Raw genomic sequence first — 12,348 nt, 5'->3', positions numbered from 1 at the left:
GAAGAGGGGTGGTGGGGGGGTAATGGGGTGGGAGAGGTTGGGGAGGGGAGAGAGAGAGGCAGTTAGTTCAGGATTCTGTCCCATGAGGATGCAGGGGTGTGGACCTGAGGACCAGAGTGCTGCATGAGGAGGATGTAGGGAAAGGTCCCAGTGCAGCATGAAGGGTCCAAGTCTGGATGTGAGGGTGGTGAGGAGCCTTTATCAGGGGTAGGGGGCATCTTAGAGACTCCCCACCCAACACACACACCGGGCTTCTTCCTGTTGCTTGTCTCTCGCACAACCTGCCCTACGAGCTTTGGCTGTCTCTGCCTCAGTTCTGCACCTAGCCCACAGGGGGCACTTCATCTCCGCAGCACTGACTCACCCCTCTGAAGCCCCAGGCACCAGGATCTGTGCGGTTGCAGCCCTCCCGGGAATATTCCTCTGGTGCGGCACACATTTGCAAACGGGGCTTTTCCCGAAAAGCTACATTGGTTCTCAGTGAAATTATGCACCTCAATTAACCGAGTCTCTGCCAGGGCGAGCCTATTAAAGCAGTCACTGGAATCACCCTCTTTCCTTCCCCTTCTCCCCCTCCCCCAATTTGTTTTATTTTATTATTTAATGTTTATTTATTTTTGAAAGAGAGAGGGAGAGCAGGGGAGGGGCAGAGAGAGGGAAAGAGAGAATCCCAAGCAGGCTCCAGACTCCTTGCTGTCAGCCCAGAGCCCAACATGGGGCTCAAATCCAAGAACCATGAGATCATGAACTGAGCTGAAATCAGACACTCAGTTGACTGAGCCACACAGGTGCCTTAACCTCCCCCCAATTTCATTAAAGTTTATTTTTATTTATTTTTGAAAGAGAAAGGGCAAGTGGGGGAGGAGCAGAGAGAGAGGGAGAGAGAGAACCCCAAGCAGGCTCTACATTGTCAACGCAGAGCCCAACTCGGGGCTCAAACTCACGAGCCGAGAGAGCATAACCTGAGCCAAAGTCAGGAGTCAGGGGCTCGCCCGACTGAGCCGCCCAGGTGCCGCTACCCTCCTCCAAATTTAAAACACTTCAGTACTGCCCTGCGCTCACACATCGTTCTCAAATGGAGTCCCACCCAGGGCACACTCTCCACGTGATGGCCACATAAGAAAACACGTTCCGGTGGTGTCTTCATCCATCTGGCTGCTATAACAGAATAATCACAGACTGGGTGGGTTACGGAAGGAACATTCACTTCTCATAGTCCTGGAGGCTGGGAATCTGAGATCAGGCGCTGGCAGATTCCGTGTCTGGTGAGAGCCCACTTCCTAGTTCACAGATGACCATTTTCTAGAACGTTGTGCCCTCATGTTGCGGAAAGGGCAAGGGAGTCTGGGAGGCCTCTTTTCCAAGGGCGCTAGTCCCATGCATGGGAGCACCACCCTCAGGACATAATCTCCTTCTAAAGCCACCCGCTCCTACTATCATCACATTGGGAGTTAGGTTTGAACAAGCAGATTTTGGGGGGACACAGTCTATAGCATGTAGGGTTACTCAGGTCCCACTGCCTAGCTTGGGGCTGTGGAATATCACACACAGACGGCCTCAGCTGGGCCTTCACCCTTTTCTCTTCAAGCCAAGATGGCATATTAAAAAGCAAGACACTGAGAGAAATACTGCTTTAGGATCCATTTGGATTCGCTAATTTCTAGTAACGGAAAAATTCTGCAGGTTCAGTATTTTATTGTCAGACGTAATTGCTACTCACTGGCGTGTGTTTTGACTCTCAGTGTGAAGTATCCATTTTCCAGAGTGAAATGCCAACTCTTCACGTGAAGAGCCCAGACTGTCAGTGATGTGATCTCCGTTTACTTCTCCAGCTTCCTGTCTCTTACTCTATTATTTTCATTTTTTCCCCTTTAAGAAAGAGTAAAGCGGACCCCCCTGGCATTCATAGCCAGATTCTGGTGTTCTGTTAAATATAAATGATCACAGGGCTCCGGGGTGGCTCAGTGGGTTAAGTGTCTGACTTCGGCTCAAGTCATGATCTCGAGGTTCACAAGCTCATGCCCCGCATCTGGCTCTGTGCTGATAGCTGGGAGCCTGGAGCCTGCTTCAGATTCTGTGTCTCCCTCCATCTCTGTCCTTCCCCTGCTGTCTCTCTCTTTCTCTCTCTCTCTCTCGCTCAAAAATAAATAAACATTTTTAAAAATTTAATAAATAAATGATCTCAAGGGATTTCACACCCGAAGAGTCCACTCTGTGACTGGGATGGAGCCAGCTAAGGACAAGAATACTCCACGGTCCTGTCTTAACACAGACACAAACAAGAGCACTGTCTGAGATACAAAGTGACCACAGAGGCCCAACCCCACCCTTAATCCAGAGTAACATGAACGACTGCAGGAATATTTACCAAATGTGGTTTTAGCCTTTGCTGTGGACTGAATGTGGTATCTCCCCCCGACATTCACGTGCTGAGGCCCTAATCCCCAGTGCGGTGGTATTTGGAGGTGGGGCCTTTGGGAGGCGATTAGGTTGGGAGGGTAGAGTTTCCTGAATGAGCTTTGTGTGCCCTTATAAAAGAGACCCTAGACGGCACCCTGACCCCTTCTGCCATGTGAGGGCACAGGGAAAATCCCTCCATGAACCGGGGCGTGTGCTCTCACCAGACTCCGGACATGTTGGTGTCTTGGTCTTGGATTTCTCAGCCTTCAGAACTGTGAGAAATAGATTTCTGTTGTCCATAAGCTACCCAGTGTGTAGTGGCCTAAACTGACTAAGACAGACACCCCTGGCAGCTCAGAGACCTCACCTGGTGAGCTGCCATGTATTCATGTAACTAAAACCCTTATCGAGCTATTACATTTCTGTCATTCTAGAAAATACTATTCATCATGGCCTTCCCCGCATTCAGAATTATAGCCTCTGCCCTGTGGATAGGGCACTCAGTGTGAACACTGAGCTGTGTTCACTTGGAGTTTAGCCTCTTCAACACATAGCTGGCAGACGATGGACCTTTCCTGGCAGGGTCCCGCGGCCCTCAACCTCAGACTTGGAGGAGAGGGAGCCTTGTGTTCATGCCCCTGGAATGGAGTTTCTATGGCCCTGAACTGGAACAGGGATGGGAATGGAACCAGCAATTTTCTTCTGAAAACCCCAAACTGGGAATGATTACAATGTCCATCAGTTGGTGAATGCATAAATAAAACATGGTGTATAGTCATATGATGTAATAATATGGAGAATAAAATGTCATTAACTACTGGTGTGTGCTCTAACATGTTTGTACCTCAAAAACCTAATGTTGGCTGTAAGGTATCAGGCGCAGTAGACTTTATATTATGTGATTCGATGTATATGAAATATTCATAAAAATAGTTCCTTAGAGATTGAAAGCAGATCAATGAGTTCCTGGAGCTGTGAAAGGAGTGTTATTGATTACAAATGGGCACAAGGGTCCTCTTTAGGCTAATAAAAATGTGTGACAATGATTACACAACTCTATAAATTTACTAAAAAAGTCATTGAACTGTACACTTACAATGAATTAAGTTATGTTGTATGAGTTATACCTCAATAAAACAGTTATTAAAAGTTCGCAGGTTGCAGGGCACCTGGCTGGCTCAGTCAGTAGATGAAGTAACTCTTAATCTTGGGGCTGTGAGTTGGGTGTAGAGAGTACTCAAAAAAAAATCTTTAAAATAAATAAATAAATAAAAACCATAAAATACCTAGGAATAAGCTTAACTGAAGAGGTGAAAAATCTATACACTGAGGACTATAGAAAGCTTATGAAAGAAGTTGAAGTCAACGCACACACACACACAAAAAAAAGGAAAAATATTCCATACTCCTGGATAGGAGGAACAAATATTGTTAAAATGGCGTTACTACCCAAAGCAATCTGCATATTCAATGCAATCCCTATCAAAATAACACCAGCATTCTTCACAGAGCTAGAACAAACAACCCTAAAATTTGTATAGAACCAGGAAAGACCCCGAATAGCCCAAGCAATCCTGAAAAAGAAAACCAAAGCTGGAGGCATCACAATCCCAGACTTTAAGCTATATTACAAAGCTGTAATCATCAAGAGAGTATGGTACTGGCAGAAAAACAGATACTCAGATCAATGGAACATAATAGAGAACCCAGAAATGGACAAACGTATGGCCAACTAATCTTTGACAAACCAGGAAATAATATCCAGGAATAAAGACAGTCTCTTCAGCAAATGGTGCTGGGAAAACTGGATAGTGACATGCAAAAAAAAAAAAAAGAACCTGGACCACTTTCTTACACCCTACACAAAAATAAACTCAAAATGGATGGAAAACCTAAATGTAAGACAGGAAGCCATCAAAGTCCTAGAGGAGAAACCAGGCAAATACCTCTTTGATCCCAGCTGCAGCAACTTCTTACTCAACACGTCTCAAGACGCAAGGGAAACAAAAGCAAAAATGAACTATTGGGACCTCATCAAGATAAAAACTTCCTTTGCCCAGTAAAGGAAACAGTCAGCAAAACTAGAAGGCAACTGATGGAATGGGAGAAGATAGTTGCAAATGACATATCAGATAAAGGGTTAGTATCCAAAATCTATAGAGAACTCAGCAAACTCAACACCCAAAAACCAAATAATCCAGTGAAGAAATGACCAAAAGACATGAATAGACACTTCTCCAAAGAAGACATCCAGGTGGCTAACAGACACATGAAAAAATGCTCAACATCACTCATCAACAGGGATTCACAATTTAAAACCACAATGAAATATGACCTCACACCATTCAGAATGGCTAAAATCAACAACTCAGTCAACCATAGATGTTGGTGAGGATGCGGAGAAAGGGGAACCCTTTTGCACTGCTAGTGGGAATGTACACCGGTGCAGCCACTCTGAAAAACAATATGGAGGTTCCTCAAAAAATTAAAAATAGAACTACCCTACAGTCCAGCAATTGCACTACTAGGTATTTATCAAAGGGATACAGGTGTTCTGTTTCAAAGGGGCACATGCACCCCAATGTTTATAGCAACACTATCGACAATAGTCAAATATGGAAAGAGCCCAAATGTCAAACAACTGATGAATGGATGAAGATGTGGTATATATACACCCGGAATGCTACTCGGCGATCAAAAAGAATGAAATCTTTCCACTTGCAGGAGCGTTGATTGAACTAGAGGGTGTTATGCTAAGTGAAGTAAGTCAGAGAAAGACAAATATATGATTTCACTCATGTGGAATCTAAGAAACAAAACAAATGAACATAGGGGAAGGGAAGCCAAATAAGATAAAAGCAGAAAGGGAGACAAACTTTAAGAGACTCTTAAATACAGAGAACCAACTGAGGTTTGCTGGAGGGGTGTTGGGTGGGGGGATTGGTTAAATGCATGAGACAGATTAAGGAAGGCACGTACTGGGATCAGCACCGGGTGTTCTGTGTAAGTGATGAATCACTAAATTCTATTCCCGAAATTGTGATTATGTGTTTACTAATTTGGATTAAAAAAAGGAAAGGGAAAAAAAAAAAAGAAGCATCAAAAAAGAAAAAAAAATCTCTTTAAAATTTGCTGTTTTAAAAAAATAACATTATGAGATCTATGACAGTATAGTATGGGGCTGAACCACATTAAATGAACATGTAGAAGGAAAATGTTACATAGGGGATACATAACTCAAATTGACGATGAGAAAGATCTATCCATCGCCTCGCTTGCCGTCTCCCGCCATTGATGCTGAGCCACCAGGAAGCTTCCCGGTGACCAGAGGTGAAGAGACTTTAGTTCTGGAGAGGAGGCAGGGCCACATCACCCAGCGAGTCTTGCCTCACTGGAGCCGTGCCACGGTGAGTCTCGGGATACCGTGGTTGGATGCATCTTCAGCCACCATGCGCGAGCACCGCCGTGAGGAAGCGGGCTCAGTTACAACCTGCAGCCTTATCTTCTCTGGGGCCTCTGAACCTGGTGGAAAACACAGGTCTGAAACGAGAGGCTAGTTCCGCTTGCTCTGGAGGGGACAAGGAGCGTGACATCACCCAAGATGTCCAAGATGTGGGACACCTTGAGATTGGGCTTCTCACCTGGTGTAGTAGATCCAGGTGAGGCCGTAGGTGAGGAGGAAGCCAGCCCCCATGAGGGCCCTTCTGAGCAGGGTGAGGACCAGGGGCCAGGTGTTCCGCTGCTCCTCAGAGATCTGGGGGCAGGAACAGGAGATTCCTTGGGGGGGGGAGGAGGAGGGTCAGTGTCCTTAAGTCCACACCTTAGTCCTGTCCCCAGCCCACCTCAGCCTGCTGTCCTGCATACCCTCACCCTGCACAATTAGGTTCAGGGAGACGTGGTTGGAGCGCCCCCTCAGGTGCTGAGCTCGGCAGGTGAATTCTCCTCCATCCCCCAAGACCAGCTGGGAGAGCACTAGGACCCTGGGATCCAACGGCCAGGAGGGCATCAGGGTCAGGCTTCCCCGGGTCCAGCTCAGCCTGGTGGGGGAGCGGCTGTCAGTGTCACAGACCAGGCGCAGCGACTGGCCCTCCTCAGCTCGCAGAGAGGTGGCATTGCCCAGGGCCTCTGGGACTAGGGGACAGAGAGAGTCAGAAGGGCAGGGCTGAGAGCCCCTTCTCTCCCTCTGTCCTTCCACAAACACAGGAGGTGGAAAGGAGTGTTCCGAGCTAAGGCAAGTGAGCGTGAAGACCCAGCAGGGGAGGGGGGAGGAGAGGCGCCCCATGATCCCAGGACAGGGGGATGGACCTCTGAGCGAGAGCTGGCCACGTCCAGACCTGGCAGAGAACATCCCACGACGTGGCCTTTTGTGTGATGCCCAGGAGGGGCGTGGCCTCTGCAGGGAAAGGCTGGGAGGCTCACACACAGGTGATGCTCTCAGCCTTTGCTCTGAGGCCACGGGGAGCCAGGGGTGCGTTCCGAGCAGGGGAGGAACAGGGTCCCGTCTGGGGCATGCAGAGACGCATTTGGGCAGGAATTGTAGCGGGCCGGACGGGGAGGGGAGCGGAGACCGGACGAGGCAGGCTGGACCAGGGCGCAGGTGGTCTCACTGTGTCCAGGTAAGAGAGAGCGGAGGAGGCCCGAGGTGGGGCCGCTGCCGCGGGGATGGAGGATGGAGCCACCGTGACATTTTCAGGAAGTTGAGTTTGCAAAACTCATTGAGTCATGGGGAGTGTTGGGTGAGGCTCAGAAATGTCTAAAGTGACTTCCAGGACACTGACTCAGGTCGTTCAGGAGGGAAGGGCCTCCCACCAGCGGCAGGGGAGTGCGTTCAGGACGATCTGGTCAGGACAGAGATCTGTGAGGGTCTTCAGGGCAGACGCGGGACTGGAAGGAAGCACCAGGGGACAGGCTTACCCACGGGGTCGTGCAGGAAGCAGCCACAGGCCCAGAGCCCAGCAACAGGACATTGATTTTAAGGCTCCTTGTGGGACAGTGTGAAGTCATGGTCACAGGAGAGGCGAAGAATCAGGAAAAGGGAAGGATGGGGGTGAGGGGAGAGGTCAGGAGAGAGGAGGCAGCCGTGGTGACAGCAAATGGCAGACCAGGACTCGTGGTGACTCTAGAGAGCCCACCCAGGGGACAGGGGAGGGGACCAGAGAGGGGACAGGGAGCCGCGGGGCTTCATTCCGTCAGACCTTCACAACGTCCCTTATTTGGCCTCTGAGACCTGAGTTGTGCCCCGATCTCTCCCACCTGTGCTATTTCCCCTGAAGACGCGGATGGTCAGGGTCTCTGCAGCATCTGGAACGGCAGCAAATAACTGGTCACCTGCTGTATGGTGAGGCGGTCACGAGCGAGAGGGTGGGGCCCGGGTATTCTCTCCATTTGAACCTCAGCCTCCAAGAATACTCCCCAAGTATCCCACCCAAGCCCTGCCCGCCCCCCAGCACCTACTGCCCCCAGGGACCCTGGCGTCCTGGCCTGGCACTCACTGGACACACTGAGCCGGATGGTCCTCTCTGTGCTCACATTAGCTCCAGGGAAGGTCACTCGACAGGTGAGGTTGGTGCCGTGGTCCTGGGGCCTCGGGATGAGGGTGAGCACCGAGAAGTGTGTCCTGGGGCCCAGGGAGGTGAGGGCGTCCCCGACCCAGGAGAAGGTGGGGACCGTCCCCCTCTGACAGGCCCAGGGCACGCTACAGAGAATGTTGCTGGGCTGGCCAGGTTCTAGGGGCCCCTGGATGTGGATGTCCGGTGTCCGTGTCAGAGCTGACGGGGAGACAGAGAGGCTCTGAGTGTTCCCCAGAAGCAGCCTCTACCTCGGGCCAGCCGTTTCCTCCCCAGCCAGGATGGAGATCAGGAGGTCCCCTCCCAGGTCTGCCCTGGGGGCCCTCAGGACCCATGCATGTCCCTTCCTGGACCCCACTCCTTACCCGTCACATGCAGGGAGAGCTGGTTCTGTGTGTAAGTGTATCTCACATAACGCCCTCTCTCCACCCTAAAGACGTATGTCCCCGAGTCACTCCTCCGTGCATCTCTGATGTCCAGGGAGCAGTCGTAGTCCCGGGGGTTTCCAAGGAGGTAGAATCGGCCCTGGGTCTCCTGCCGCACTTTACGACTGGGGTTGTTTGTGGCCACTGGAGCATCCCGTGAGATCAGGGCCCCTACCCGGAACCAGTAGCCGTGCACAGGGGAAGAGTCATTCCCACCATGGGGATAGAGGAAGGTGCAGGGCACGGAGACGCACAGGCCTTCCTCCACCACCTGCGGGCCCTGCACCTGCAGCCAGAATGTCTCCTGAGCCTGGGAGCCTGCGGGGAATCGGGGGTCAGTGGCAGCCCCCGCCCGCCCGGCCCTCTCCCCTCGGCTCACTCACCGGCCCACAGCAGGGACAGCAGCAGCAGCGGCAGCATCTTAGAGTCAGAGGGTGTCCTGGCTTCCTGTGGGTGAAGGAGAAGGGGAGGCAGAGGGAGGGGGGCCAAGGAGGACCCACGGGAAGCCAGGGAGGAGCATGAAGCTGCACGATTTCGCAAAGAGGAACAACAGCTGAGGAGCTCCCTCCCTCTCTGCAGAGTCAATGACACCACCACCCCCCTCCCCGCACTCCTGCCTGGAGAGTTGGGATGATGTTGGTTATTTTTTTCATGTGCTCCTTGGGGGTTTGTGTATCTTCTTTGCTGAAGTCTCTCCCAGGGAGGAGAGACCAGGAGCAGAACCCCGTGTCCTGCCCGCCCCCCCATCTTCACTCTTCCCTCCAACCCCAGAGCCTGGACCAGGACCTCTGAGGGCATGTGATGCGTGGGACACAGCGAGTCTCCTAAGATCTTCGACTGACCAGTGTTGTCTACATCTGAGAACTAGTCAACTCCTGTCTACACCTGGAAGGTCACAGCCTCATCTACGAGGTGGAGGATTCTTTAGGTCTGTGACGGTCCAGGGCAGAAGAAAAGAAGGGATCCTGGGTGAAGTGAAGTCTCATTCATTCATTCCCCAAATGCTTAGTGAACATCTGTGCCAGGGGGGCCTCACCAGGTTCATCCGTGAGAGGGTCTCCATCCAAGTTGCCACCTCCTTCCTGGTGCTGTCCCTGTGGGGTTTCGAGCTGCAGGCACCTGTGAGATGCTGTGTGTCCTCTTGGGTCTACTGGGTATTTTCTAAAAATCCAAGTACGGGAATGGTTTTGACATGTGGTAAACAAGAGCAACGCTTTTTGAGTTGCAGAACTTGAACTATACCTGTTCAAGAACCACTCCCCGTTCCCCCTCCTCCCAGCCCCGGCAGCCACTGTTGTGCTTCCTACCTCCGGGAATTTGACGATTTAGAGACCACGCATAAGTGGAATCATACAGTGTCTTTTTGGGGATGGGCTCATTTTTTTTTTAACTTTTTAAAAATGTTTATTTATTTTTGAGAGAGAGAGAGAGACAGAGTGTGAGTGGGAAAGAGCAGAGAGAGAGGAAGACACAGAATCTGAAGCAGGCTCCAGGCTCTGAGCTGTCAGCACAGAGCCCAATGCAGGGCTCAAACTCACGAACTGTGAAATCATGACCTGAGCTGAAGTCAGGTGCTTAACCTACTGAGCCACCCAGGCGCCCCAGGGACCAGCTCATTTTTAACTTACCATAACACCCTCAAGGTTCATCCGTGTGGCAGCATGGGTCAGAATTTCTGCCCTTTTGAAGGCTGAATAATATTCCGTGGTGGGTTAGGCCACATTTTGTTTATTTGTTCAGCTGTTGAGGGACACTTGGGTTGCTTTTGACCTTCTGGCTATCCTAAATAATGCTGCTATGAACACGGTGTGTAAATATCTCTTGGCCTCTGTTCTAGATTATGCATATGCACCCAGAGGTAGAGCCACTGGTCCATATGGTAATTCTAATACTAATTACACACACACACACACACACACACACCCCACAGGGGAGGGGCAGTTAGAGAAGGAGAGAGAGAGAGGATTTCAAGCAGGCTCTGCACTGTCAGCATGGAGTCTGATGCAGGGNAATTACACACACACACACACACACACACACACACACACACACACACACCCCACAGGGGAGGGGCAGATAGAGAAGGAGAGAGAGAGAGGATTTCAAGCAGGCTCTGCACTGTCAGCATGGAGTCTGATGCAGGGCTGAATCTCACAAGGGCAAGATCATGACCTGAGTGGCTCACTCAGCTGACTGAGTGAGCCACTCAGGTGCCCCTGTGTTTATCCCTTGAAGGAAAGTCCAAGGGGTTTTCCACAAAGCTGCACCATTTTTTATTCCTGCAAGCAATGTGTATGGGTTCCCATGTGTCCACATCTTCGCCAACACCAGTTGCCTTCTTTCTTGTTTTTTTAAGTAGAACATGTGTCCTAATGGATGTGAAGTAGTGCTTCATTGCAGTGTAGACTTGCATCTTGCTAGTGACTAATGATGTTGGTTATTTTTTTCATGTGCTCTTTGGGAGTTTGTGTATCTTCTCTGCTGAAGTGTCTATTCAAGTCCTTTGAATTTTTTTAAATGTTTATTTATTTTTGAGAGAGAGAGACAGAGTGTGAGCGGGGAAGGGGCAGAGAGAGGGAGACACAGAATCTGAAGCAGGCTCCAGGCTCCGAGCTGTCGGCACAGAGTCCAATGTGGGGCTTGAACTGGGGACCAGAGTTGGACACTCAACTGACTGAGCCACCCAGGTGCCCATATTCAAGTCCTTTGGATGACGGAGAATTTTGAAGTTGTGTTCATGGTTGTATCTTCGCACTTATGACAATGCTGGCACATAGTAGGCGTTCAATGATAGTTCAATGAGTCTATGAGTGGGGGGCCTGGGTGGCGCAACTGGTTAAGCATCCGACTCTTGATCTTGGTTCAGGTCATGATCTCACAGTTGGTGAGTTAGAGCCTCACATCGGGTTCTGCGTTGATGGTGAGGAGCCTGCTTGGGATTCTGTCTCTCCTTCTCTCTGCCCCTCCCCTACCTGTGCTCTCTCCCCCTCTCTCTCTCAAAATAAATAAATAAACTTAAAAAAAAACAAATATTAAAAAAAAGAACTCTATGAGTAAATGATTGAATATCGCTCTTCCACTCAAAACCACACAACCACAACCACACATACACACACAGGTGTGCATGCATACACATGCATGCATGCACTCGTACACACACACACACACACACACACACAGAGTGAAGGGCATTTAAGACTGATCCTGAAGGTAATTAGGACTTGGAGATGCAGGAATGGGGAGGGAATGGCATTTCAGAAGGAACAGCATAGGCAAAGTTTCAGAGTCACAAAAGCCTTAACCCAGTTGTGTGTGGAGACATTGCAAGATGCAGGGAGAGGTAGGGATATGGGTGGAGAGTTCAGTGGGAAACAGACCACATCAGGTCTTCAAATCAAGCCTGTTTGCACCTCAGTTTGGACTGTGGAGAGGAGGCAACGCTTCATACTGTGGAGGAAGTGGATGATAATGGTGTCCCGAGACTCAGTGTGTTGAGGAGAGAGGAGTGGCAAGAGACAGGTGCGTTAGAGGCCTGGGGAAGAGAGGAGGCCACAGGAACGAGCAGGGTCAGGATGGGGAGGAGACGGGCATTAGGATGAGCTGAGGAGGAAGGATGGACGAGACTGAGCGATGTATTTGACCCGGCTTCGGGGAGGGAGGTCATAGCGGAGAGCCACATCCAGTTCTGGCCTTAGAGACGGGGCCATGTCAGCCATGTGAGGGAATCCCAGCAGAGATGAAGGCTCAGGAGGAATGTGGCAGCTCAGCTTTGGCCGTGCTGAGTGGAGCAATCCTGGGCCATCCTGGAGGAGGCGATGGTGGGATGTTGGGTGATGAGCTGCCCACATCGCTCACCTGAGGGATCAAGGGGGGGTGATGTTTGCCTCCTGCACACCCCCTGCAGGCCTGGCTGTCCCCTTCCTGAGGAATCTCTGAGTGAAGACACCAGGTTCTTT

General features: G+C 50.6%; 1 protein-coding gene across 1 annotated transcript; it reads right to left on the bottom strand.

Annotated features, from left to right (window-relative positions):
• Positions 1-5,542: 5,542 nt before the first annotated feature.
• Positions 5,543-8,830, bottom strand: LOC144217490 (sialic acid-binding Ig-like lectin 14). Its single transcript, XM_077747091.1, has 7 exons — positions 8,776-8,830; positions 8,333-8,710; positions 7,893-8,168; positions 7,654-7,701; positions 6,271-6,531; positions 6,042-6,177; positions 5,543-5,922 (listed from the first exon to the last, which is right to left on the bottom strand). Exons 1-7 carry the CDS (start codon positions 8,810-8,812, stop codon positions 5,880-5,882), a joined length of 1,179 nt encoding a protein of 392 aa, XP_077603217.1. The 5' UTR covers positions 8,813-8,830; the 3' UTR covers positions 5,543-5,879.
• Positions 8,831-12,348: the final 3,518 nt, after the last annotated feature.

This window comes from Crocuta crocuta, unplaced genomic scaffold (assembly GCF_008692635.1).
Source record: "Crocuta crocuta isolate KB4526 unplaced genomic scaffold, BGI_CrCroc_1.0 scaffold334, whole genome shotgun sequence".
Classification (NCBI taxonomy): Eukaryota; Metazoa; Chordata; class Mammalia; order Carnivora; family Hyaenidae; genus Crocuta; species Crocuta crocuta.
This window is presented reverse-complemented; position numbering and strand designations above follow the sequence as displayed.

Coding starts and splice junctions, on each gene's coding strand:
- LOC144217490 (XM_077747091.1), bottom strand. CDS start 8,812: ATGCTGCCGCTGCTGCTGCTGTCCCTGCTGTGGGCCG. Junction 8,711..8,775: donor GCTGTCCCTGCTGTGGGCCG/GTGAGTGAGCCG, acceptor GATTCCCCGCAG/GCTCCCAGGCTCAGGAGACA. Junction 5,923..6,041: donor ACCTGGATCTACTACACCAG/GTGAGAAGCCCA, acceptor GTTTTCCACCAG/GTTCAGAGGCCCCAGAGAAG.